The 23,688-nt window shown below is 42.8% G+C and overlaps 1 protein-coding gene across 1 annotated transcript in view; it reads left to right on the top strand.

Annotated features, from left to right (window-relative positions):
- The first annotated feature begins 5,706 nt into the window (after positions 1 to 5,706).
- Crkl (CRK like proto-oncogene, adaptor protein) overlaps positions 5,707 to 23,688 on the top strand; it is a 41,363-nt gene continuing 23,381 nt past the window's right edge. The window contains exon 1 of the mRNA XM_021654526.2: positions 5,707 to 6,517. Within this exon, the coding sequence (XP_021510201.1) occupies positions 6,207 to 6,517 (311 nt within the window). The 5' untranslated portion in view covers positions 5,707 to 6,206. The remainder of the gene's footprint in view (positions 6,518 to 23,688) is intronic.

Here is a 23,688-nt window from a genome sequence, read left to right as displayed (position 1 = left end):
GAGCCCTGGGTTTGATCCATAACACTCAAGAAGAAGAGGAGGAGAAGGAGGAGGGAAAGGAGGAGGAGGAGGAGGAGAAGAAGAGGAAGAAGAAGAAGAGGAAGAGGAAGAGGAAGAAGAAGAAGAAGAAGAAGAAGAAGAAGAAGAAGAAGAAGAAGAAGTCAACAAGAAAATAAAATACAGCTCTTTGAGCAAGCATTGTCATGACTGGATGCGAGGGCTGGAGTGAAGGAACCCTCTTTCTCACTTTTCTGTTACTCTGCAGAATAAAGTAAAAATTCTAAGGAAGTTAGAGAAAAAAAAAAGTCACACTGTAACAGCTCCAGGGACTGTATACTCTGCTGCCCAGAGGCCTTTCCTGGACAGCATGTGCTGAGAAGTCACAGACACTCTTACAACTACCACTTTGGAACTGGTGTTCATGGTTTCAGCCACAAGGCTGCTAGCTTACCGTAGCTGCTGAAGGTGAGTTGATTGTGACTCCATGATGATGAGTAACCCTTTGCAGAACCTGAGTCACTGCCATTGCAGGTACATACTGGTCTGACCGTTGGAAGGGGTTAGACCCTGACCTTAGTCATCACTACTTCTCAGGTCAGCTAGGTGCTAGGAATTGAGTGGGAGGATCTTGGGTGGCCCAGGGACTTAGTCATAAACTCAGGTTTGTGACTTTTCCTGTGGAGATATAGTGTCTGTAGGTCTGTCTATCTCAAATAATGAATGCACTGACAAGAGGCCAAAGACAATTCCATCAAGTCCATCTTAGTGGTACAGAGTTTACTGGGGTTATATATAATGAAGGTGTAGGTTACTTGAGCTCCCTACCCAAGTTCTACCAGCTCCCCTGATCCCGAATCTTCTTAGTAATTACTGACCACTGCTACATCCTTAGGGAGGGATGGGTTTGTATAGCTCAGGAAGTTCACAATGTCCTAAGCCTTGCAAGTCTCATTCATTTTCTGAGTCCATATGTTTCCTTTACTTACTAAGTTTTGTGAGCTTCTGGCTTCCCTCCTCCTTCCAGAGAGAACAGCTACGTTCCACAAGAAAAAAATTACAAAGGAACTGCCTTATGATGAGTAGAAAATAAAAATATAAAAAACATGGAACTGAGCAGGATTTTATGCTAGCATTTAAGGTCTTCGTTCTGTATTTGGAAATGTGGGTTGGAGTTGTATGTTCTGTATGCTTTCTAAATCATTAAAAGATTTTTTTTTTCCTGCTAGAGATGAGGGTACAGTCAAAATCAGTCATAAAATACTTCCTTCTTTGTTCTAGTCTTTCTGTTACAGTAACAAAATCAGTTTTGGAAATTGTCAATCAAAATAGGGGAACTTTGCTGGATGGTGGTAGGGTACACCTTTAATCCCAGCACCCAGGAAGCAGAGACAGACAGACAGACAGACTGACTTGCAGACAGATTTCTGTGAGTTTGAGGCCAGCTTGGTCTACAGAGCTAGTTTCAGAACAACCAATGCTACACAAAGAAACCCTGTTTCTCAAAAAACCAATCAACCAACAAACAAACAAAAAAGAAAAAACAAACAAACCAACAAACCGGGGGGAGCTTTGCTGGTTGGTGACACATACCTTTAACCCCAGCACTTGCCTCCACAAGTGCTGGGATCACAGGCGTGCACCACCACACTGGCGAGAATTTTAATAAGAGAGTGTCTAGATCAGGTTGGTCTATGGAGGATTATCTTACCTATATTGACTTATGAATGTCACTATTCCATGGGTTGTGGTTCTGTACAAGTGTAGAGAATGGGCTGAGCAAAAGTAGGGATGAATGCACTAAATCTTTCTGTGATTTTTATCTCATTTAATTATTTTGTGTGTATGTCTTTTGCCTGCATGTATGTCTGTGTACCACGTGAGTGCAGTCCCCTGGATACCAGAAGAGAGCACTGGATTTCCTGGGACAGATTTCCTACAGACAGTTGTGAGCTACCAGGAGTATATTGGGAATCGAACCCTGTTCCCTTGGGAAAAAGAGTCAGTACTCGCAGGCACAGAACCACTGTTCTAGCCCCTTTTTCTGCTCTATGAATTTAACTAACTACTTCAAGTTCCTGCTTTGATTTCCCATAATGTTGGACTATAACCTGCAACTGTAAGCCAAAAAAACACTTTCTCCCTTAAAGTGCTTTTGTGAGGGTACAAAATATTACCACAGCAGCAGATATGAAACCAGGATACCAACACAACGTAACTCCTCAAAATGATTAACTCTACAGTGAGCTCAATGAAATCCCAGAAAAAGAAATTAAATAAGGATTATGATAATTACTATATTAAAAACAAACAGCTGAGCCAAATAAGCAAGGTAATGGTTGAGAAAATATCAAAGAAAATTGTTTCTTGGCCCTTTTGGTAAGTCTGAGTGTAGAAATACTAAAGAAAAAACTATAGAGTATCTTGTATATTGTATGGATGCACTGCCTGTCAATTAAAAAAAAACCTATGGTCTATAGGAAAGGGTGTAACAGAAGGTGAGATATCTGGCAGGCACAGAGGATTCTGGGATAGAGCCAGATGTGGGAGATTTTTCCAAGAAGATATGAGGAGGACACATGCCTGGTACCTGAGTAGAGGTAACCAGCCACGTGGCAAATGTACCTTAGTATAACTGAGTTATTTTAAGTTATGAACTAGTCAGAGAAGAGCCTAGATGTATGGCCTTGGTATTTATAAATATATTTTGAGTCTCCTGAGTCATTATTCCAGGAGCTTGGGTCCAGGAGGAAAAACATACACCTATACTACAAAACCAATCTGAAATATTAGAAATAAGAAATATGGTAAGTCAAATAAACTCTGGGGAAAATCTCAGTAATATAAGATAAAGAGAAAGAAAGAATGTCTGAGCTTAAATACAAGGCAGAACAATTGGGACAAAACAACTAGGACAAAGAAAGTACCAGTGGGGATTTCAAGGTATGCATGACATACTGCAAAGACCAGATCTATACACAATTGGGTGAAGAACAGGTGGGGTGGAGGAAACAACAGTGATAATATTCTAGATATAGAAAGGAGCTAAAGAGATGGCTCACTGATTAGGAGCAAACTTCCCACTACCCTCTTCATTGGGCAGCTCATGACCACCTGAAATGTCAGCTCCAGGGGATTCAATTCTGCCCAGGCACCCACACACATGGGGCATACTCTTACATATACAAATTTACAGTACTTACTGACAGATTTATGTAGCTATAAAACTTGGTCAAAAACTTTTTTTTCCCCAAGTGGACAAATGATATAGAGACTTATAACTGGTAAAAGTGGTGTTAATAAGCAGCTAGGAACACTCAACCTCAGAGGCTCAGGGGCCACAGAGGAAGAGGAAGCAAAAAGAACATAAGAAGCTGGAGGGATGGCTCAATGGTTCAAGTGCTTGCTGCTCTTGCGGAAGACCTGGGTCAGACACACGCGCGTGCACACACACACATGCACACATTTAAAATAAATTTTTCTTGTTGTTTTAGACAAGGTACTATGTAGCCTTGTCTGGCCTCTAACTTTCCATGTAGACCTGTAGGCTGCACCCTACATATGTAGGCTGGCCTCATACTCACAAGGATCTAACTCCCTTTGCCTCCTGAGAGCTGGGACTAAAGACATACACTATTATGCCACGCCAAAATATAAATCTTAAAAAGAGGCAGGGGAACTAGAGAGATGGCTCAGAGGTTAAGAGCACAGGCTGTTCTTCCAGAGGTCCTGAGTTCAATTCCCAGCAACCACATGGTGGATCATAACCATCTGTAATAAGACTTGGTGCTCTCTTCTGGAGTGTAAGCATAAATGCAGGCAGAATACTGTGTAATTAAGAAATAAATGTTTTTGGAAAGTAAGGGAAGAGTGCTATGAAATACTGTATTCTAGACACGACATGGCAGTAGCATTCATGAACTCACAGCTGCTTATCTGCTGAAGGTTGAGCCCATCAAAATTCTAGTACAGATGTGGGAGAGGCTCAGGAGGCCCCACCCCATGGAGGGACTACTGCAGTTAATACTTGTTAGCAGAGGGAGAATATTTTTCTTTGGGTGTGTGACTACTAGTAGGTTGCCTATTCTCTAGTGGATTTCCCACACAAATTAGCACTTGGGCAACACTAACTGAACTCAATGGAAAAGAAGAAGAAAGAGGAGGAGGAGGAAAAAGAGGAAGAGAAGGAAAAGGAGGAGGAGGAGGAGGAAGAGGAGGACACTCCTCATAAATTGATTCTCCTTTCATCCTCAGACCCAGGGATCCAACTCAGGTGGTTAGGCTTGGCTGTCTGGCAAGAGCTTACTTCTTGAGCCAACTTCCTGGCCATCTTTGGGAAAGGCAAAACCATCTTTATGCTAAGTTACAAAAAGGCACCAACTCATGACATCCCCCCCCCACTCACCCTTTTTACCACTGGAATGGAATCACCTCTTACTAGTCTATAATCTAAGATTTGTTGAACATGGGGAAAACAAATGGTCAGGATGAAATTTCAGTGACAGAGATCTTAGTAGGTTTATATCTCCTGTCTTACTTTTGAGACCTGACTCTCCAATAACTTTCTCCTCATTTTAGGTTGGGTCTTATACAGCTCAGCTGGTCTTGAACTCATGAGCCTCCTGCTTCCATCTCCCCAGTGTTGGGGTTACTGGTGTGTGCTACCACCACTGATTTGAGGCACGCTTTCCTGTTCATGTAATTTGGGAATGTTATGACCATTAAATCCAGTATTGGCGTGTTGGTAATTTTTCACAACAGTCATTTATTTTTACTGTCTGATCATTCAAGACTAGATGTGGTATTAAAGCAAAACAAAGGTGAATAAGACTGTATCCCTGTTGTATTAATATTTGATCCTATCTTGGCGGTGGTGGTTTATGCCTTTAATCTGAGCACTTAGAAGGCAGAGAGACAGGTGGATCTGAGTTCAAGGCCAGCCTGGTCTACAGAACTAGTTCCAGTACAAGCAGGGCTACACAGAGCAATCCTGTCTTGAAAAACAAACAAAAAGAAAGAAAACTTCATCCTAGTGGGGGCTGAGGAAGAAAATATGTTGGGAAGGCGGGGCTGGAACTGAGCAACGTGGAATAGCAGGAAACTATCGGGGAGAGCAAGAGTCTGGAACAGGCAAAACCTTTAGGTCACACACCGGGGGTGTTGCGTTTCACTCGCTTCGCCTCAGAGCCTGTGGTGGCCGAACCCTCATCCAACTGTTGTCTTCCTAAAGCATTGGTCAAACTGATCTTCACCATCATTCTACCTTCGGCAGACGTTATTCAGTAACCTCAGTAACCGGTCTGATGGTCACCTCACCACTTAGGTCATGCCCTTCCCGAGCCACCTCTGGCTAGCAATCGCCTGAGGGCCACGCCTCCTTAGCCAGACATTCAGCCATCACGCTACGCTTTGTTCCCAGAAACAGGTTTTCAAATCGCCGTTCCCTCTCTGCCTCTAGCTGTTTTCCTGCCAAGTCCCGGAGGCCCGTTAGTGGCGGTAGCGGCCACGAAGATACAGCCATTCGGCGGCAGCTTCGCAGCCCAGGAACGCCCTGACCCACACTGCCTCCTCCCCGAACGCGGGAGACAGCACCAGTGGATCACGCCGGGACCCTTGCAAGCGCACTCCTGATTGGCTGCGCCGGGAGACATCAAAGGAAGCGCCCCCGCGGAGGGGGCAGCGCCCAGCCCTGCGCGTGCGCAGATGAAGTGCGCTGGACCAAGGGGGAGGTGCCCGGCCCCTTCGCCCGCGTCCGCCATTTTGTTGCTGTGGCTATTGGGAACGGGCTGGGTAAAACGGCCGGGGAGGCGCGACTCTTGTAGGAGTACGGCGCTTCTTGCGACGGCGGTGGTCGGTGCAGGCTCCTGAGGCTGCGGAGCCGGCGGGTTCCAGGACGGAAGTCACGGGAGCCACCCCTGGACGCCGAGCCCGAGGCGGCCTCCGCTACTGCTCCGCTAAGCCCACCTCGATCCCGGGGGCTTTTGCCCAGTGTTCCCGGGCGGGCTTTTCCCGTGAGGCGGCCCGGTGCAGGCGGGCGGTGGCGGAGGATGCTGCGGGGCCCGGAGCCTAGGGGAAGGTCCTGACCAAGCCCTCTGATTGCTCCTCCAAGTGTTCCCCGAGGCCCTTCCTCGCCCCCAAAGCCGACTGCGAGTAAAGGCTTCACGAGCGCGAGAGAGCAGCAGACGCCGCCCATCCCCGGGCCCAACACCATGTCCTCCGCCAGGTTTGATTCTTCAGACCGCTCTGCCTGGTACATGGGACCGGTGTCTCGCCAGGAGGCGCAGACCCGTCTCCAGGGCCAGCGCCATGGCATGTTCCTGGTCCGGGACTCCTCTACCTGCCCGGGGGACTATGTACTGTCGGTGTCCGAGAACTCGCGGGTCTCGCACTACATCATCAACTCCCTGCCCAACCGCCGCTTTAAGATCGGGGACCAGGAGTTTGACCATTTGCCGGCCTTGCTGGAGTTCTACAAGATCCACTACCTGGATACTACCACCTTAATCGAACCAGCGCCCAGGTACGCGATCTCCTGCCCTGCTCTGGCTCGGAACCTGACTCGATGCGGAGGCTCGGTCAAAGGTTGAATTGTGGGGGGTGGGTGGGGGGGTGGAGGGCGGTAATTGAACTTCTTTTCCTCATTCCAAGCCAGGAAGCATTCTGATAGGAAAGCCAATGTCAGGATCTGGGTCAATGGATGAAAGGATGCGTTTGATTTAGACATTTAGCGGTGCTTTTGTTGTTCAAATGCACCCCTCCACACACACACACAGTTTTGTCACTTTAGCTGACTGTAATACTAATGCAGAATTCATTTCAACGACGTTTAAAAATATACTAGCTTCCTTGAGATTCTGAAGATTGCTATGGCCCTCACCTCCTTCCTCGAAAATTAAACATAAAGTTAGTACAGTATTTAAGGTTTTAGGAACCTCTGGATCTCTCAGCTAACTACAGGTTAAGAACTAGCCTGCAGCCTTTGGAATGATTGTTAAAATGAACCGCAAACGTAGAAATCTCAGAATCTCTGATGCTCTACTCCCCCCCCCCCTTTTTTTTTTTTTTTACTGGAATTAGAAAGGAAAAAGAATGATGATATATTTAAAGAAATTTGTTTCATTACACTTCCTCTCCCAGGGTGGGAAATGTGTTTACCTTAATTCTACATGAATTCATTTTTAGACATTTCTTTCAATTAAGTTTAGTAGTTTATCATATACTTTAAAGAAACCCAAGTAAACCGGATGAGAAATGCACACCCATAATCCCCTAAGGAAAGGAAGAGGACCTTGAGTTCCAAGCCAGACTGGACTACCAAGACCCTGACTTAAAAGAAAAAGAAAAGAAAGACACTGATTACCAAGTGTTCTCTTTTGCAAGTAGAATGCATTATTTTATAATTTGCTCTAATTTCCCCTAATGAGTATCAATCAAGTGTAAGTTGAAAAAGTATCTACTGACTTTAAGTGATATTTCACTACTTAGTTTATTTCTAATAGCTTACTTTATTTCAAAGCTATTTTCCAAAGAAAGATTGAGGGTTGATTAAGATTTTTCGGGGTGAGATGACTTTAGGGATTTGCTAATGAGGTAATTTGCTCTGAACTTTGAAAATGAAAAGTTACTATAATTAATTAAGGACACCTACTGAAATCCAAAGAGTTTCTTCTTTAGGATAGAAGAACTAAAAAGCTGGGATGATACAACGAGTGTAAGGTTAATTGCCAAACTCAATGGAGTTGAAGAAATGTAGAGAAGGCCTAAGTTTCATGGCTTAGTGAGTAAAAGTGTTTGCAGTAAAAGCTTCATGACCTGAATTTTGTCCCCAAACCCACCTAAATGTGGACAGAGGGAACTGACTCCAAAGAGCTGTCCTTTTGCTCCAAAATGGGCATCATGGCAAATGAGTATCCACACATAAACAGTTTTAAAAGGTAAAACACAGGAAAGTGACAGTTGTTAACAGCGATGAGGATGCTAAAGACTTGAAACCTGAAGTTCCTAGTAGATGCTGGCAGGAGCTGTCAGCTTTAACCATAAGTTCAGTGAACGAGTTTGGAGAAACTTAGCAAGTGTGATGTTTAGTAATATGTTTAAATTCTCTAATTTGTGAAAGTGGATTATATTATTAACTTTAGGCCTTTATTAAAACATGCTTGCAAACAATGTGACAGGTGCTGGAGAAAGTCTAAAGTTAATTATTAGATTCACCTCAAGGAGGAAAAGTATGTACTGCAGTAGCTTCCTGCTATCTCCAAAATCTAATTCTATTTAATGTGTCTTCTTGGGAACCAAAGTAATTTTCTGGACTTGATACACATTCCTCTCTTTTCTGGTTTGCTTAATTTCCAAATGAAAACAATAACCAAAGCCATAATTCCTAATGTGATATAACTATCCCTTGTACAACTACACATATATTTTAAGAATAGATGGCAATGTAGTTTGAGGAATATTCTTTTAATATCTCAAGACTAAAATATGATAACTACTGATATTCTCTCAATTGATGTTACATTATAGGATAAAGAAATTGAGGGAAGAACCATGAATATCTGTAAAAAAACTTAACAAAATATGGTAGAAACACATTGATATGGTCCTTATCCCTACAACTGGTCACGTGGCCTTAGGCTGGTATTTACGACTACCTTCCTGTACTACACATTGTATTTCCTGCACCTTCAGCAAGCACCTAATCAGGTCTTGACTTTTCCTGGAGGAATGACCCATACCTTCATTCCTGACGGGTCTGTGCCCGTTGTCATCCTGCCTGGATTAGGCTGCTGTAGTTCCCTGGCGCCTTTAATCATAGGACATAGTAGCTCCAATGATGCCTTCTAGGATCTCCTGCACTCCAGACATAGTCTTTCTAACCTCCATTGTGGAGAAGCAATCCAATTCCCATTGGTAATCTGGTAATTTGGGTAATCTGGGTCCTGCCTAATGCTGTTGTTCCTTCCTTAGCCTGTTGGCCTATAGCCATCAGAAGCCCACAGTGGCCAGAGTGAAGTCTTGAGCTTCCAGTTGAATGGAAAGTTTGTGTGGCTCCTGGCAGGAATGCTTCTCCCTCTGGAACTAAAACTTGTAGGCCAGGAGAAAGTAAGTTTTCAGGTACAGGAAACAGAATTTTTCTAGTGGCTCACTAGTGATAGTGAGTGGAATAATTTTCTCTTCCACCCCATGATTCCTGGATCTAAGGATCCTGGTTATAGGAAAACCCATACTGTATATTGGACGCTGATTCAGAGCATATACTGTCTTCTGGAGAACCTGCCCCAGCTCTCCAGACTGCTGCTACCTCATTGGCCCTGTAACTGTGTCTTCAAAAGGCCATTCCATCTTTCTGTCAGGCCAGCAGCTTCAGGATGATAGGGAACATGGTACGACCAGTGGATTCCATACTTGTGGGCTCACTGTTGAACTTCTCTGAGTGAAGTGAGGTCTTTGCTCAGAAGCAGTACTGTGTAGAATACCGTGACTGTGGATTAGGCATTCTGTAAGTTCATGGATAGTGGTTTTGACAGAAGTATTACATGCAGGAAAGGGAAATACATAACCAGAACTAGTGTCTACCCCAGTAAGGATGAAGCCTTGTCCTTTCCACAGGAAGTGACCTAGTGTAGTCAGTTTGCCACCAGGTCACTGGTTGCTCATCCCAGGGAATAGTGCTGTATGTGGGGTGTAGTGTTGGTTTCTGCTGTTGGCATACCTGGCACTCATCAGCTGCTGTAGTGGAAGTCCAGCTTGTCAAGTCCATGCAGAACTCTGCCACCATGACCATTTTGTTTGTGGGTCATTGGGTAATGACAGGGATGGCTGGGGAAAAAGACTATCCACAGAATGGGTCGTCCTGCCTTCTTGATTACTGAACTCCTCCTCAGCTGAAGTCGCCTCTTGATGAGCAATGTGGGACACAATTACCTTCACATCCTTCGCTCATTTGTGGAGATCTCTTCACATGCTTCTTCCTCAGATGTCTTTCTCACCAATTTCCCAACTATGCTCCTTCCCTGGCCATCCAGCCAGTCCATAGGCTACAGCCCATAAATCGGTGAACAATCACACATCTGGGCATTTCTCCTTCCATACGTAATGTATGACCATGTGTACTGTCCCAGGTTCTGCACACTGAAGATTTCTCTTTGCTGGTGTCCTGGGCTGTCCCAGGAAAGGGTTGTAATGCTGTTGTAATGCTGCAGCTGGCCACTTCTGGATAGTCTCAGCATAATGTGCAGAACCATCAGTAAACCAGGCCCTAGTCTTCTCTTCCTCAGTCAACCAGTGAGGCACACCCCATGAGGCTACAGGTGCATGCTTGGCAGCAGATGGCATGGTAATGGGAGTAGACACCATAGGTATTTGGGCAACTTCTTCATGTGACTTGTTTGTGTCTTCAGGACCTGCTTGGACCCTATCATGTATATACCACTTCCATTTGATAACAGATTTCTGCTGTGCATATCCTACTCTATGGCTTGACGATTCAGATAACACTCAGATCATAATGGGCAGCTCATGTCGTGTGTTAACTTGATGGCCCAATAGCAGGCCAAGAGATGTCTCTCAAAGCTAGAGTAGTTGTCTGCAAGTGATGGTAGAGCTTTGCTCCAAAATCCCAAAGGTGTCTTATGTGATTCACCTATAACAGCCTGCCAAAACCTCCAAACAGCATCCTTACCTGCCACTGCCACCTCAGATACAATCAGGTCTCCTGGATCATATGGTCCAAATGGTAGACGAGCCTGCACCCCAGCCTGGACCAGCCACACTTCATATATGGCAGGAGCAACATACCCAAATAAGGAATGTGCTATCTCCAGAATCCAAATGGGCCCATTAGCCATTGTGCTTCTTTCTTGGTGGTGGGAGGAGCCAAATGCAATAGCTTATCCTTCACTTTAATAGCAGTATATCTGCCTGTCCTACACCACTAGACTCTTAAGAATTTCACTGAGGTAGAAGGCCCTTGAATTTTGGTTGGATTTATTTCCCATCTTCTGATGTGCATGTGTTAACAAGTCTCTTTCTTACTTGGTCTAGTCAGCACAATGTTTTCAATATAGTAAACGAATGTGATATTTTGTGGAACAGACATGATCAAAATCCCTTCTAACTAAGTTATGACATAGGACTGCAGAGTTAATATAGCCTAATAAAGTAAAACTGTCAGTATATACTGCTAGCCTTGGCAGCTGAAAGCAAATTGCTTCTTGTGGTCCTTATGGACAGGTACCAAGAAAGGGCATTTGCTAGATCAATAGCTGCATACCAGGAGATGTGTTAATCTGCTCAAGTAAGGACACCACATCTGGTACAACAGGTGCAGTTGGAGTCACTTCTTGATTGAGTTTTTCATAGTCAACTGTTATTCTTCGTGTTCCATCTGTCTTCTGCACTGGGCAGATAGGAGAGTGAAAGGGAGATTTGGTGGGAACTCCACATTTTCTAGTCCTTGACAGTGGCACTAATTTTTGCAGTTCCTTCAGGGATGTGATACTGGTTTTGAGTCACTATTTCTCCTGGCAGAGGCAACTCCTGAGGCTTCCATTTAGCTTTTCCGACGTAAGAGCCCTCACTCCACAGGTCAGGGAGCCAATGTGAGAACTCTGCCAGCAACTTCTAAGTCTATTTATCCCAGTTATATATTTTGGGACTGGGTTAAAAACAGGATGAGTTCTGGGACCCAGTGGACCTGCTGTGAATCAGAGTCAACCAAAATTCCATTAATCTGTGACTCTCATAAGCCCCCTACTTTACCTGGAGGACCACAATGTTTCTTAGGGTCTTCCAGAATCAGCGCTAGTTCAGAACCAGTATACAACAGACCCTGGAAAGTCTGGTTATTTCCTGTCCCCCAGTGTAGGTCCTTCTGTGGAAGGTCTGGGGAAAAGCTAATAGTAAAACTTTGATATTTTAAAGGTCCTTCCCTTCATTCACAGGGTTCTGGATCTACAAACTGGCTCAAGTCTAGAAATTGGTTCATAGAATAAGATTCCCTTTTGCCCCATCATCCAATCTAGCATTCCTTTCATTTTGTTTGAGGATTTTTCTGCTTATACAGATCAAACAAAAAATGCAGTAGGCTTCTTATCTATTTTGTGCCTGGAAACGCCATGATTGATTAGTTAGTACCAAAGGTCTTTGTCATGCCCTCATAAAAACAACTTTGCTCATTATAGGTTAGGTCATTAAGGACACTGCTTTGTCTATGCTGTCCATTACAGTGACTATGATCACCTTGCCTTTAGTGATTCAGTGCCACCACCTGGCCCCTGCTACTTTGAGGCTGCATTAAACCCACTGTATTTAACTCATCCAACTGAGTACCAGCATTTCTTACCCTAAGGTCTGGCACAAGGGAAAGGGTGATAACAAAGTTCTTCAGATGTGCTGGTGTCCCTCTCACTTTTTGCATCTTAGAGGGTTAATGAAGGACTTGTCTTTTAGGTCTTCCCATTGTGGAGGATTAGGTTTAACACAGTGGGCCCAATGTAGCATTGTAATTTCCCTGAGCCTTAAAATCCCTTCAACACTAAGTCAAGGGAGCCGGGTGTGGTGGAGGCAGAGGCACTCAGATCTCTGTGAGTTCAAGGCCATCCAGGACAGCCAGGGCTACACAGAGAAGCCCTGTCTTGAAAAACAAACCAAAAAACCCACTAAGCCAAGGGATATCAGACATTTCCAATTCCTTTTCAGTAGGCCATCCTTTGACAAATGTTTTAGCCATTAAAACAAACTTTTGACCCCTTCTTAAACTGTGCAACCTTCCATATTAAATCTAGATCTCCCTCAGCAGGTCCAAATCAATAAACTCATCCTAATCCAATTTTATGTCCCTTTTACCATTATCCTACATCTGTTGGTGTACTTTATTAAAACTTTTATTTACATTTCTTATATCTTTTTCCCTACTCCACCCCAATCCCTTCCAATACCCGACACCAGGTACAAGAGAGAAAGGGTTAGTGGGAGAAGGGGCACGGTTCTCTTTCTTAGATGCTTCCTGCTGGTTAGGGTTGTCGGGTTCCTCGGAGCCAGTCCAATCCTTGTTTCAGGAGATCTCCAACTTCTTGTCTCACTGCATCAACAGCAAGAGGAGCCGCAGGGAGCAAGCAGCAGCAATCTTCTTCATTCTTGGAGTTATCCACACTCTCTGGGCTCTGGTATTTATTCTCTCTCCAGACCCTCATATATAAACTATTTGCGGTTGTCAAAGAGCTCCTCTCAGAGCCTGCACAAGGCAAATAGTTTGCTGCTGTGGACTCTCTGAATCAGTCCCACACCCCACATCTGTGATGAAAACAAAAACATGTTTATATCCACAACATACATCCTTAAGATCCATTTTCACACATTCCCCAGGCTTCTGCTTGAATGAATTAGCAAACTCATTAAGTTGTTTAGTACTGTAGCATATTTCCTCGTGGACTACAGTTTCTGCCTCCCCTCTAGGAGCCAGTTTAGCCTTAAGTCTGGATATAGGTCTAGAGATGGGCCCTGAGGGACATCAGTGTTGTGTTGCCTGGCATCTTCAGAGAAAGTCAGTGCTGCTGTAGCAGACAATGCAGGGTTAATTTCCTCAGTCAAAGGTGGCACAGTCAGTAGTTCAGGGGTGGGTGGGAGAACATCTGCTGAGGGTGGAGAACTGCTTCCTCAGCTGAGATAAATCCTTGAAGATGTGCAGGTTCAGAGTTCTCAGCTTCAATAGTTTTTTGGGTTTTTTCCCCCCCATACAACTCCATTCTAAGATACAGGATCCCATTCTATACCAAATAATGCCCTTACTTTAACCACCAACCACCCAAGGCTGAAACTTTAATATATTTGTTATGACAATCAAATAATGAGGGCTTTGGTTTTATTTTCCACAGTTCCACAGAGCACCTTGAGCTCTGTAGCTGTTGGAGAGAAGATTCTCTTCTAGGGAATACTTAAAAACCTTTAGACCAGTGCTTCTCAACCTTCCTAATGCTGGGACCTTTTAAAAGTTACTCAGGTTGTGGTGACCCCAATCATAAAATTATTTTTTATGCTACTTCATAACTAATTTTGATAACATCATGAATTGTAATGTAATTCTCTGATATGCAGGACATCTGATATTGACCTCTCTGAAAGGGTCATTTGACCCCTCAAGAGGTCATGATCCACAAGTTGAGAAACACTGCTTTTGACTGTTAAAGTGCACATCTGGACGTGGTCTGTTATATCACTGAGTTTTGTTGTCCTTCATTGTATTTTTAGGTGCTACAAGTTGGGTAACAGAGATCATTCTTTTTCCTTTGTTAATTTATTCAGAGATGCTGGGACCAACCAACCAGCAGCATCACGTTCCTTATTTTTCCACAAATTGTCAGAAGTTTTATATACATAGTCACTAGTCCATTAGTGAACCAAGGTAATCATATGCACTTTTCTTCTTCAGTTTGTAATATAGTTCACACCATTGACTTTTCAGTATTCTACAAGCTTCTAGGAGAGGTTCAGTAACTGTAGATGGAGGCAGATTGGAACGCCTATTTCAAATACTTGAAAAAATTCATCCTTGAACCAGGCATGGTGCTGCACATCTTTAATCTCAGTACTCAGGGAGGCAGAGGCACGTGGTTCTCTGAGTTAGAGGCCAGCCTGGTAAAGCCAGTCCAGGACAGATTAGGCTACACAGAGAAATTCTGTCTTGAAAAACAAACAAACAAAAATCATCCTTATACTTTTTTTTGCTTTAGAACTACTTCTGGTATGAAAATCTATATAGTCAAGATTCTCTAAAGCAATAGAATTGATAGAATGAATATGTATATATGTAAAGGGGATTCATTAGAAGGGCTTATAGGCTGTGGGCCAGCTAGTCACACCAGTGACTACCGATGAATGGAAGGTCCCAGAATCTGTAGTTGTTCAGTCCATGAGGTTGGATGTCTCAGCTGGTCTTTAGTAAGTATATACCAGAATCCCCAAGTATTGGGCTCTATGGACTTGCTAGCAAAAGTGAGAACAAGTAGGCAAAGAGCAGTCTTCCTTACTCCATGTCTATTATATAGGCTGTCACACTAGGTGTGGCCCAGATTAAGCCAGGTGGTTGTGTTGGCAACTGTGGTGGTACATGCCTTTAACCCCACCACTTGCGAGGAGGGCAAGGCCAGCCAAGACTATACAGAAAAACCCTTTCTCAGAAAAATAAATAAAAAATTAAAAGATCCAGATTAAAAGTGGGTTTTTCCACTTCAAATGATTTACAAATCATTTGAAAAAAATTCTCACAGGTGTACCCAGCTGTTTGTATTGTAAGTCCCAGATGCAGTCAAGTTGACAACCAAGAATAACCATCTTACCATGCTTTAAAATTAAGGGGAAAAAATCTATTTTATCTGTTTTTAACAATTTTATATATGTAAGCAATGTGTCTTGATCATATCCACCCCGGCTCTCATTCTCCTGGGAAGTGTTACTCCCAACACTTTCTTCTTCCCTCCGATGTCATCTCTTTTGTTTTGTTTGTTTGTTTGTTTGTAACACATTGAATCCTGGTAGTGCTGCATTGGAATCTTGACTGATTTTGTTGGGTTCATTTTGTTAGGTGACCACAACTATTGGATTCATGCATGTATGCACGGGCATGTCATGCCTAGAAGACATTGTTTACACGGGACTCCTCCCCATTCTTCAGCTCTTGTATTCTTTCTGTGACCCCTGAGCCTTATTGGGGAGGGGAGTGACTTTATGTTCCATTTAGGGCTGAACACTCAATAGTTATTTATTCTCTGTACTTTGACCAGCTCTGAATCTCTGCATTAATTGTAATCCCCAGCAGAGAGAGAATTCTCTGGGTAACGTTGAGGGTAAAACTAATCTGTCTATATGTATCAACATAAAATATTTAGAAAGTTTGACAACACATCCTTTTAGCAAGGAACAATAGTAGGTCTCCCTAGAGCCTGTTGACTTCCCTAGCCGTGAGCGTCTGATCCTGCTAACAGTACTAGGCATAAACTCCCTCCTGGGAACAAGCCTCAAATCCAACTGAAAAGTTTTTGATTACCACCATATCCTTCATGCCACTGTTTCACCAGTGGGCACATTCTGCCTGGAATGTCAGTGTTGTAGCTTGCAGGGTTTGCTGGTGGATCCCTCAGGGAGGAAATTTTCAGGGCAGTTTCAGCTTGATTTTTCTATTCACTACAATGAAAATGTGTTGTATTTTCAGCAATAGGGTGTTAACCATCTAAGTGTGGTAGGTAATGGTGAACCGTGGCAATAACCTGTTTTGTTTTTTAATAATGCATGTCTTCTAGGAGCAGCATTGTCCACCTAATATACCAGCAGGGTATATATTCAGACTCCTTTAAAAAACTTAACCATTACTTGTTTTGAGGCAGGATCTCACTGTGTAGCCCTGCCTGGGCTCAAACTCACTTCCACCAAAGTGTAGGCATTAATGGCATATGCCACCATGCCCAGCCAAAACTCCCTTTTAAAAATTATATATTAAATTAAAATTACTTTATTTTATGTATATGGGTCTTTTGTCTGCATGTATGCTGATGTAACATGTGCATACAGTACCTGTGGCACTCAGAAAAGAGGGCATTAGATCCCTGGAACTGGAATTGCAGACAGTGGTAAGCCACTGTGTGGGTGCTAGAAATCTCTGAAGAGCAGTGTTCTTAACTACAAAGCTACCCAACCCTAGAGCTCAGAACCATCTCTAACTCCAGTTCCAGGGGATCTAATGCCCTCCTCTGGCCTCTGCAGACACTGCATGCATGTGGCACATGGACAGATGCAGGCAAAACACAGATACACATACAGTTAAATGAATCTTTTTTTTAATGCCCATATTTATGTGGGCATGTGCCATGGGACTGCAAACCCTTTCCTCCCCAAGTTGCTTTTGGTCTTGGCGTTTTACCACAGCAACAGAAACCCTAACATATGGAAACTAGAGTTACAGATGGCTTTTAGCGTTGGAGTAGATGCTGACAGTCAAACCTGGGACCTTTGCAAGAGCACCAAAGGTCATCTCTCCCCAGGAATCTATTATTCTTTGTTTCTGTGTGAGTGTGTCATTGTATCTGCAGAGGTCAAAGGACAAATTTAGAGCATTGGTACTTTTTACCATGGGATGGGATCAGATTCCAGTGGTCAGGTTTGGGCAGCAAGCACTTTTACCCACTGAGCCATCTCACCTGACCAAGAGAAGCTTCTGTTTTTGTTTGTTGAACTTGAAAAGAGTAAGGTGTTGTTAGGCTTTATTGAGAAGAAAGGTGGGGACTGAATAATAGATTTAGTAACCTTAGATAGGATTGCTCGGATAATTAGGCAAACAGAAATATACATAGCAAGGGGAGATATGCAAGGAGGTGGAGTGCTATTATTGGTCTGAATAAAATACCAATACAGAGAAGGAAGAGGACTTAATAAAAGCCACTGGTGGAGGTTGGGCATGTAACTCTCTCTATGTGTGCTTAGATAAGAGAGGCCCTGGGTTCAGTTTTTGGCCCAGCAGCAAAAATTGTTCTTTTTTTTTTTTAAAGCAATAAATGGACATGTATTTTAGTAGTAGAGCACTTGCTGCCTAGCATGAGTGAGGTCCTGGGTTCAATCCCCAGTTTGGAGTTGGAAGATAAATACTACTAAAAGGTTGTTACCAAAGCAGGCATAATAGACACATGCCTGTATCATAATCTCAGTTCTTTGAAGGTTGAGCCAGGAGAATCCCCCACTAATTTGAGTTCAGCCTGGACTGCAGAGTAAAGATCTTGTCTCATGAAAGGGGAAAAAAAGATGGCTACTATTGTGATTTAAGTGAGAATTGTACCTGAATAGGCACATGTATTTGAATACTCAGTCCCCAGTTGGTAGGGCTACTTAGGGAGAGTTACCTGTGAATTGCTGTTGATCCTGGTGTAGCATTACAAACAGAAGAGTAACTAAGAACAGTAATTTTAGGGAGGGGCAGCCTTAATAAAGGAAGTAGGTCAATAGGGTTGGCCTTTGATGGTTTGTAGCCCTGCCTTACTTCCGGTTTCCTGTCTGCAGTTGAGGTGCACTTTCCTGTTGTGGCCACTTGATACTCTTCCACTTCTGCCAATGTGGACTGTAACCCTTGGAAACAGCTCAAATAAATTTAAGTTACTATTTATTGTATTTTATTTTGTGTGTATGGAAGCTTTGCCTGCATATATGTATGTACAATATATGTATTCCTGGTACTCAGACCAGAAGAGGGAGTTGGATCCTTTGGAACTGGGCTTATAGATGGTTGTAAGCTGCCATCGGAGTGCTGGGAACTGAAATCAGGTCCTTTGAAAGAGCAGTTGGTGCTCTTAACCTCTGAGCTGTCTTTCTAGGGCCTGTAAATTGTTCTTGGTCATGGTGTTTTATCACACAGCAGAATGTAATCAATACAATTACTAGTAGTTTGCCAGTGTTTTTTGTTTTTTTTTTTTTAATTTCTTTTTCTTCTTTCCTTTTTTCTTGTTCTTGTTTTTGAGAACAAGAACTGCTCAAACTAGCTCAAACTGCCTTAGACTTAAAAGTGCTGAAATGGCAGTGGGATGAGCTACTGGGCCTTGCTTAGAATTGACTCAATTTTTTCTTCAGTTACTGAGTTTTAATAAAAGTTTCAAGGTAAAGGCTGGAGAGATGGCTTAGTAGGTAAGATCACTTGTTCTGAAAACATGAGGACTTTTGTTCAAGTCCTTAGCAATCATATAAAAATCTGGGTTTGGCCAGGCATGGTGATGTACACTGTTAATTCCAGTACTTGGGAAGCAGAGACAGACAGATCTCTTATAATCTCTGGCTTGAGCCACACAGCAAGTTCCAGGGTAGCCAAGACTTAACAAAAAAGTAAGACCTTGTCTCAGAGGGGAATATTTTTTAGGCATGGCTGCATGTTCTTGTAACCCCACCATTTGGGGAACAGAGGATGGGTGGGTCCTTGAGAGCTTGCTGTCCTGCTAGCCAAGCCAAAACAAACAAACAGACTAACAAACAAAAACAGTGATCTTCTGGCTCACTGAGAGACCCTGTCTCAAGAGGGAGATACTCTGGCCTGTACATTGCACAAATGGGTACACATACCCATACAATATGACATACACACATACAAATAAAATTTAAAAATAGTAATTTTTAAAAATAGTGTATACCGCTGTGCCTGGCACTAAAAAAAAAAAAAAAAAAAAAAAAATCACCATTTGTAGCTTTCAGACCCTAAATTCTGTATAATCTGGTACTTCACAGAAGTTTGCTTTCTTCTGGACAGCCTTCAGCAGAGCTTCTGTTTCTTTGGTATGTGTCCCTTTGGGGATTAGGAAGCATATGAGTTTCTGAGACTATGCTCTAAGCCTGTCTTCAGCAGAATCAGAAGGGCTAGTGTAAAGTAGCTTTTTTTTTTTTTTGCATCCTATCTGTATACTTTGCTTTTTCAGTTTCTTTGACTAGATATTTGACAAGAATCAGCTTACGGGAGGAGAGTGTATTTCAATTTAAGAAGAAAAGCGATTCAGTCATGACTAGGAAAGTGTGCCGCCAGGGTCTTGAGGCAGATAGATGTTCACATAGCCTAACTAGTCAGGAAACGAGTAGACAGGAAGTGGGCCAGGCTACTGAGCTTAAGATGTGCTTCTAGTGACTCTTCCTTCTGTGGGACTTCTCCTCTTGAAGGTTCCAAAACAATGTTATGACCTAGGGGCCGAGTGTTGAAACACATGAGCCTATGAGGGACATTTCACACTTAAACACTTACTCTGTCTTTTCAGAATTCACTCTTTCCATAGAATGTTCCTGGTTTTTTGTTTTTTGTTTTGTTTTGCCTCCTGCCCTGACACACATATTTATGCTTTGTGCTTAGTTTTACTTCAGCTCTGTCTCAAAGTATGGTCTTTGAAAACCAAAAGGCTGGTTTTATTCATATTTTTGGTCTCATAAATGTTTGCTACGTAGTAGGGTTAGTGGCTGTTTGGTACATGGATTTTATTAGTCCACAATAAAATCATTATGGTGCCCTCATGATCTGTGTTGTTTAACTGTTGGAATTATGATCCTTTGCTTGTGTTTGTTTTTGAGACAGGATGTTTCCATGTAATCTTGGCTAACATCCTGGAACTCACTATGTAGATCAGACTGGCCTTGAGCTCAGAGACCGGCCTGCCTCTGCCTCCTTTGCTTGGCTGTTTAACTGTTTAGAACTATACAAATGCTATAATAAACACCCTTAGGTGAGAACTGAAATAACTAGTGCTTACTATGTGGTACAGTGAGATGTGTATGGTATACACAAACTTGGAAGAGAGTCCCTGTGGTTCTTGGAATAGGAACAGGGATGTGCTTTTAAAGGGTATGTGTACAGCACACCAAGAAAGCTTGCCTACCAGGAATTGTTGTGACTGTCTCAAAGGCATTGACATAAATTCTTTACCTGATGAGAACAGGTTGTCCTTGAGGCTAATTAGCTCAGAGGCAATAAGTGAGGACTTAACCAGATTTTTCTGGGATAAATCTACCTACCCTGTGTTTTGCCTTTCTTGTCTATAGAATCTGTGCATCTGGATTGTTGTAGTGATTAAATAGTGTCACCAAGACTCCAAACTACAAGCATGATGGTACACTTAAGTTTACACCATTTAGGAAATGGAAGCAAGAGAATTGTAAATTAAAGGCCAACCTGGGCTGAATATAGTGAGACCATCTGTAAAAAGGAAACTCTTGGGGCTGGAGAGATGGCTCAGCTTTTTAGAGTATTTGTTGCTCTGGGTTCAATTCCTAACACCCACATGGTGGCTTACAGTCATCCATAACTCAGGTTCCAGGGGACCTGACTCCTGGCCTCTGGAAGTACCAGGCATTCAAGTGCACATACATACATGTGGGCAAAATACTCATACATACAAAATTAAATATTAAAAAGGAAAAAAAAGCGTGGGCTTCAGAGATGGTTCCTTAGTCAAAAGCACCTACTGTTCTTTCAACAGACCGAGTTTGGTTCCCAGCACACATGTGAAGCGGTTCACAAAGCCCCAGGACATCTGATGTTCTCTTCTAGCCTCCCCATGTGCCTGTATATATAATTAAACATAACAAGCAATCCTTGAAACACAAAGCTTGTTAAAGTGCTTTTCATAAATAATATTAACTATTACTTTTACTACTCCCACAGTCCACCTTTAGGTGGACTCTTATTAAGTCACTTGCTTTTGATTAATAAGAAACAGGGCTTTTTAGGTTTTTAAATTTAAGTAATTATTTGTATTAGAAAGATATGTTTGCCAACTATGAAAGATGCCTTTTGAAAAACAATGTAGCAGCCTATACCAAGGGCCATAAAAAATTTAGGCCTTTACAGAAAGTCTAATGTTGAGGAAATATGCCTAATAGGAGAGTGTGTGTATATAGTATGCTTGAGATCAGGGTTCCGTTCCCAGCACCAAGAAAAAGAGAAAAGAAACCGAAAATATGCTCAAAAGGGTTTGTGACATTGAGGAAGCTTGGAGCTGGAGAGATGGTTCAGCAGTTAGAGCACTTGTTCTTGCAGAGAATCTGGGGAAAATTTAAAAAAAAAAAACAAAACAAACTAACATCCCGAGTTGCTTCCTTAGGACATGTCTAGTATGGGAGTGGTGATGGTTTTGCTGCTGAAGCGATCCCTAAGGAGGTGCAGACGATGGTTAAAACTGAGATTCTTTTCAATCTGGTATAGATTCAGTGCTTTAGAAAACATCGAGAAAGGTAGTGGTAAGTAGTTTCTTCCCAAATTTGGCACATTTGCATGTTTTCAGAATATTTCTTGAGTGAAGAAAGACTTCTGTACTAGTTTCTGTAGGTGTTACTGAAGAGCAGGTATTAAGTTTTTAAAACCCTTTTTGTTTTCTTTAACTGTTACTGGGGACAGATCACAGAGCTTTGTGCATGCTAGGCAAGTGCTGCCATATAACTGAACTGTGCTCCCAGCCAGGACTTAATTTTGTACGCTGACTCTGGAAGGGAATTCACTATGGCAAATACATGTGTTTACATGGTGTAAATGCAACAAAAGCAGTGGAGACTGTGAGTTGATGGTTGTGACTTTTGTAGTACATCTTTCATTTAAATGGTTCTTACTGAAGATGGCATGTGAGGACTCTTAAAAATGTGGCAAGCATGTAAGCCCTTTACTTGGGTATGTGTATATATGTTCATATGTGTGCATGTGGAGGTCAGAGGTCGACAGTCAGTGTTTTCCTCAAAAATTGTTCTTGAGGGAAGATGGCTGTTATAGTTACTTTTCCATGTGCAGTGACAAGACACCTTGATGAAGGTGACTTAGAAAAGAAAATGTTTATTGGGGCTCACGGTTTTAGAGTATTAGAGTCTTTTATCATCATGGTGGGAGCATGTCTGCAGCTTATATGTTGATCCATGGGCACAAGGCAGGGAGGGAGAGAAAGGGTGAGAAACTGGCGTTGAAGTCACTATATTGGCTCAACAGTTAAGAGCACTGCTCTTCCAAGAGGACCCAGATTTGATTCCTAGTGCCCACATAGTGTCTCACAGCAATCTGTATGTCACTCCAGTCCTGAGAGTTCTGACATCTTCTGGCCTGTGCTGGCACAGCACACACACGGCACATAGACATGCATGCAGACAAAGCACCCATAAAAATAACATTAAAGAAAATCACTCTACCTTTTGTTTTAACTTAATTATTTTGTAGAGCCCAGGGGATCACATTGCCATAGCGTGCACATGGCAGTCAGAGGAGTGCTCATGGGAATGGGTTCTTACTTTCACCTTGATTCAGTCAGGATCACTCTTGTTTCTGCTGTTTCAGAGTACTCCAGGCTAGCTAGCCCTCAAGCTTCTAGGTGACTCTTATCTTGGCTCTTATCTCACTATAGGAATGCTGGGGTTACAGATGCATGCCACCACATCCAGCTTCTTAAGGGCCACAGGGATCAGACTCAAATCGGCAAGCTTGCACAGCCAACACCTTTCTCCATTGAGTAACTTCTCTGGCTCCTCCACCTTCCTCTTTATTCTGCAAATCCCTGGGATCTTCCTGACTTCGCCTCCCATGTGCTGATCCTCAGATTCTTTAAGGCTCTTTTTGACTCACAGTCACTTTAATGGGGCATCTCTTTGACCCATTATTCTTTTGATTGTTGTTTTTGTTTTGTTCTTACAGTAAAATTTCCTTAGAACAGTGAAAAGAGTGGGGGGCTGTTTGGAGACTAGTTCAACTTGAATTTTCAAATGCATTAAAATGGAATTTATCTGCTTTTAGTTTTGGTTTTATTTATTAGAGACAGCGTCTTTTTTTTTTTTTAATTCACTTTATATCTTTGTTGTAGCCCTATCCCTCCTCTTCTTCCAGCCCCACCCTCTTCCTTTCCCGCTCTCACCTCCCCCTTTCCTTGTCTTTCTTACTGGCAAATCAAATAAATCCAGGGCCTTGTACATACTAGCCAAATTCCACTTTCCCTCCCTTCTTCCCTCTTTTTCTTTCTGAGTCAGGGTCTCACTTACAGCTCTGGCTGTCTAGTGTGGGACTTGCTATATAAGCCTTGAATTCAGAGATCTGCCTGTCCCTGCCTTCCTAGGGCTGGGATTAAAGGTGTGTGTCAGATGGGTGGTGTGGCATGCCTTTAGTTGCAGCAGAGTCAGAGGCAGTCAGATCTCTTGAGTTTGAGGCCAGCCTGGTCTTCA

Source organism: Meriones unguiculatus, chromosome 17 (assembly GCF_030254825.1).
Source record: "Meriones unguiculatus strain TT.TT164.6M chromosome 17, Bangor_MerUng_6.1, whole genome shotgun sequence".
Lineage (NCBI taxonomy): Eukaryota > Metazoa > Chordata > Mammalia > Rodentia > Muridae > Meriones > Meriones unguiculatus.
Note: the sequence above shows the minus strand (reverse complement) of the source record. Positions and strands in the feature narration are given on the sequence as shown.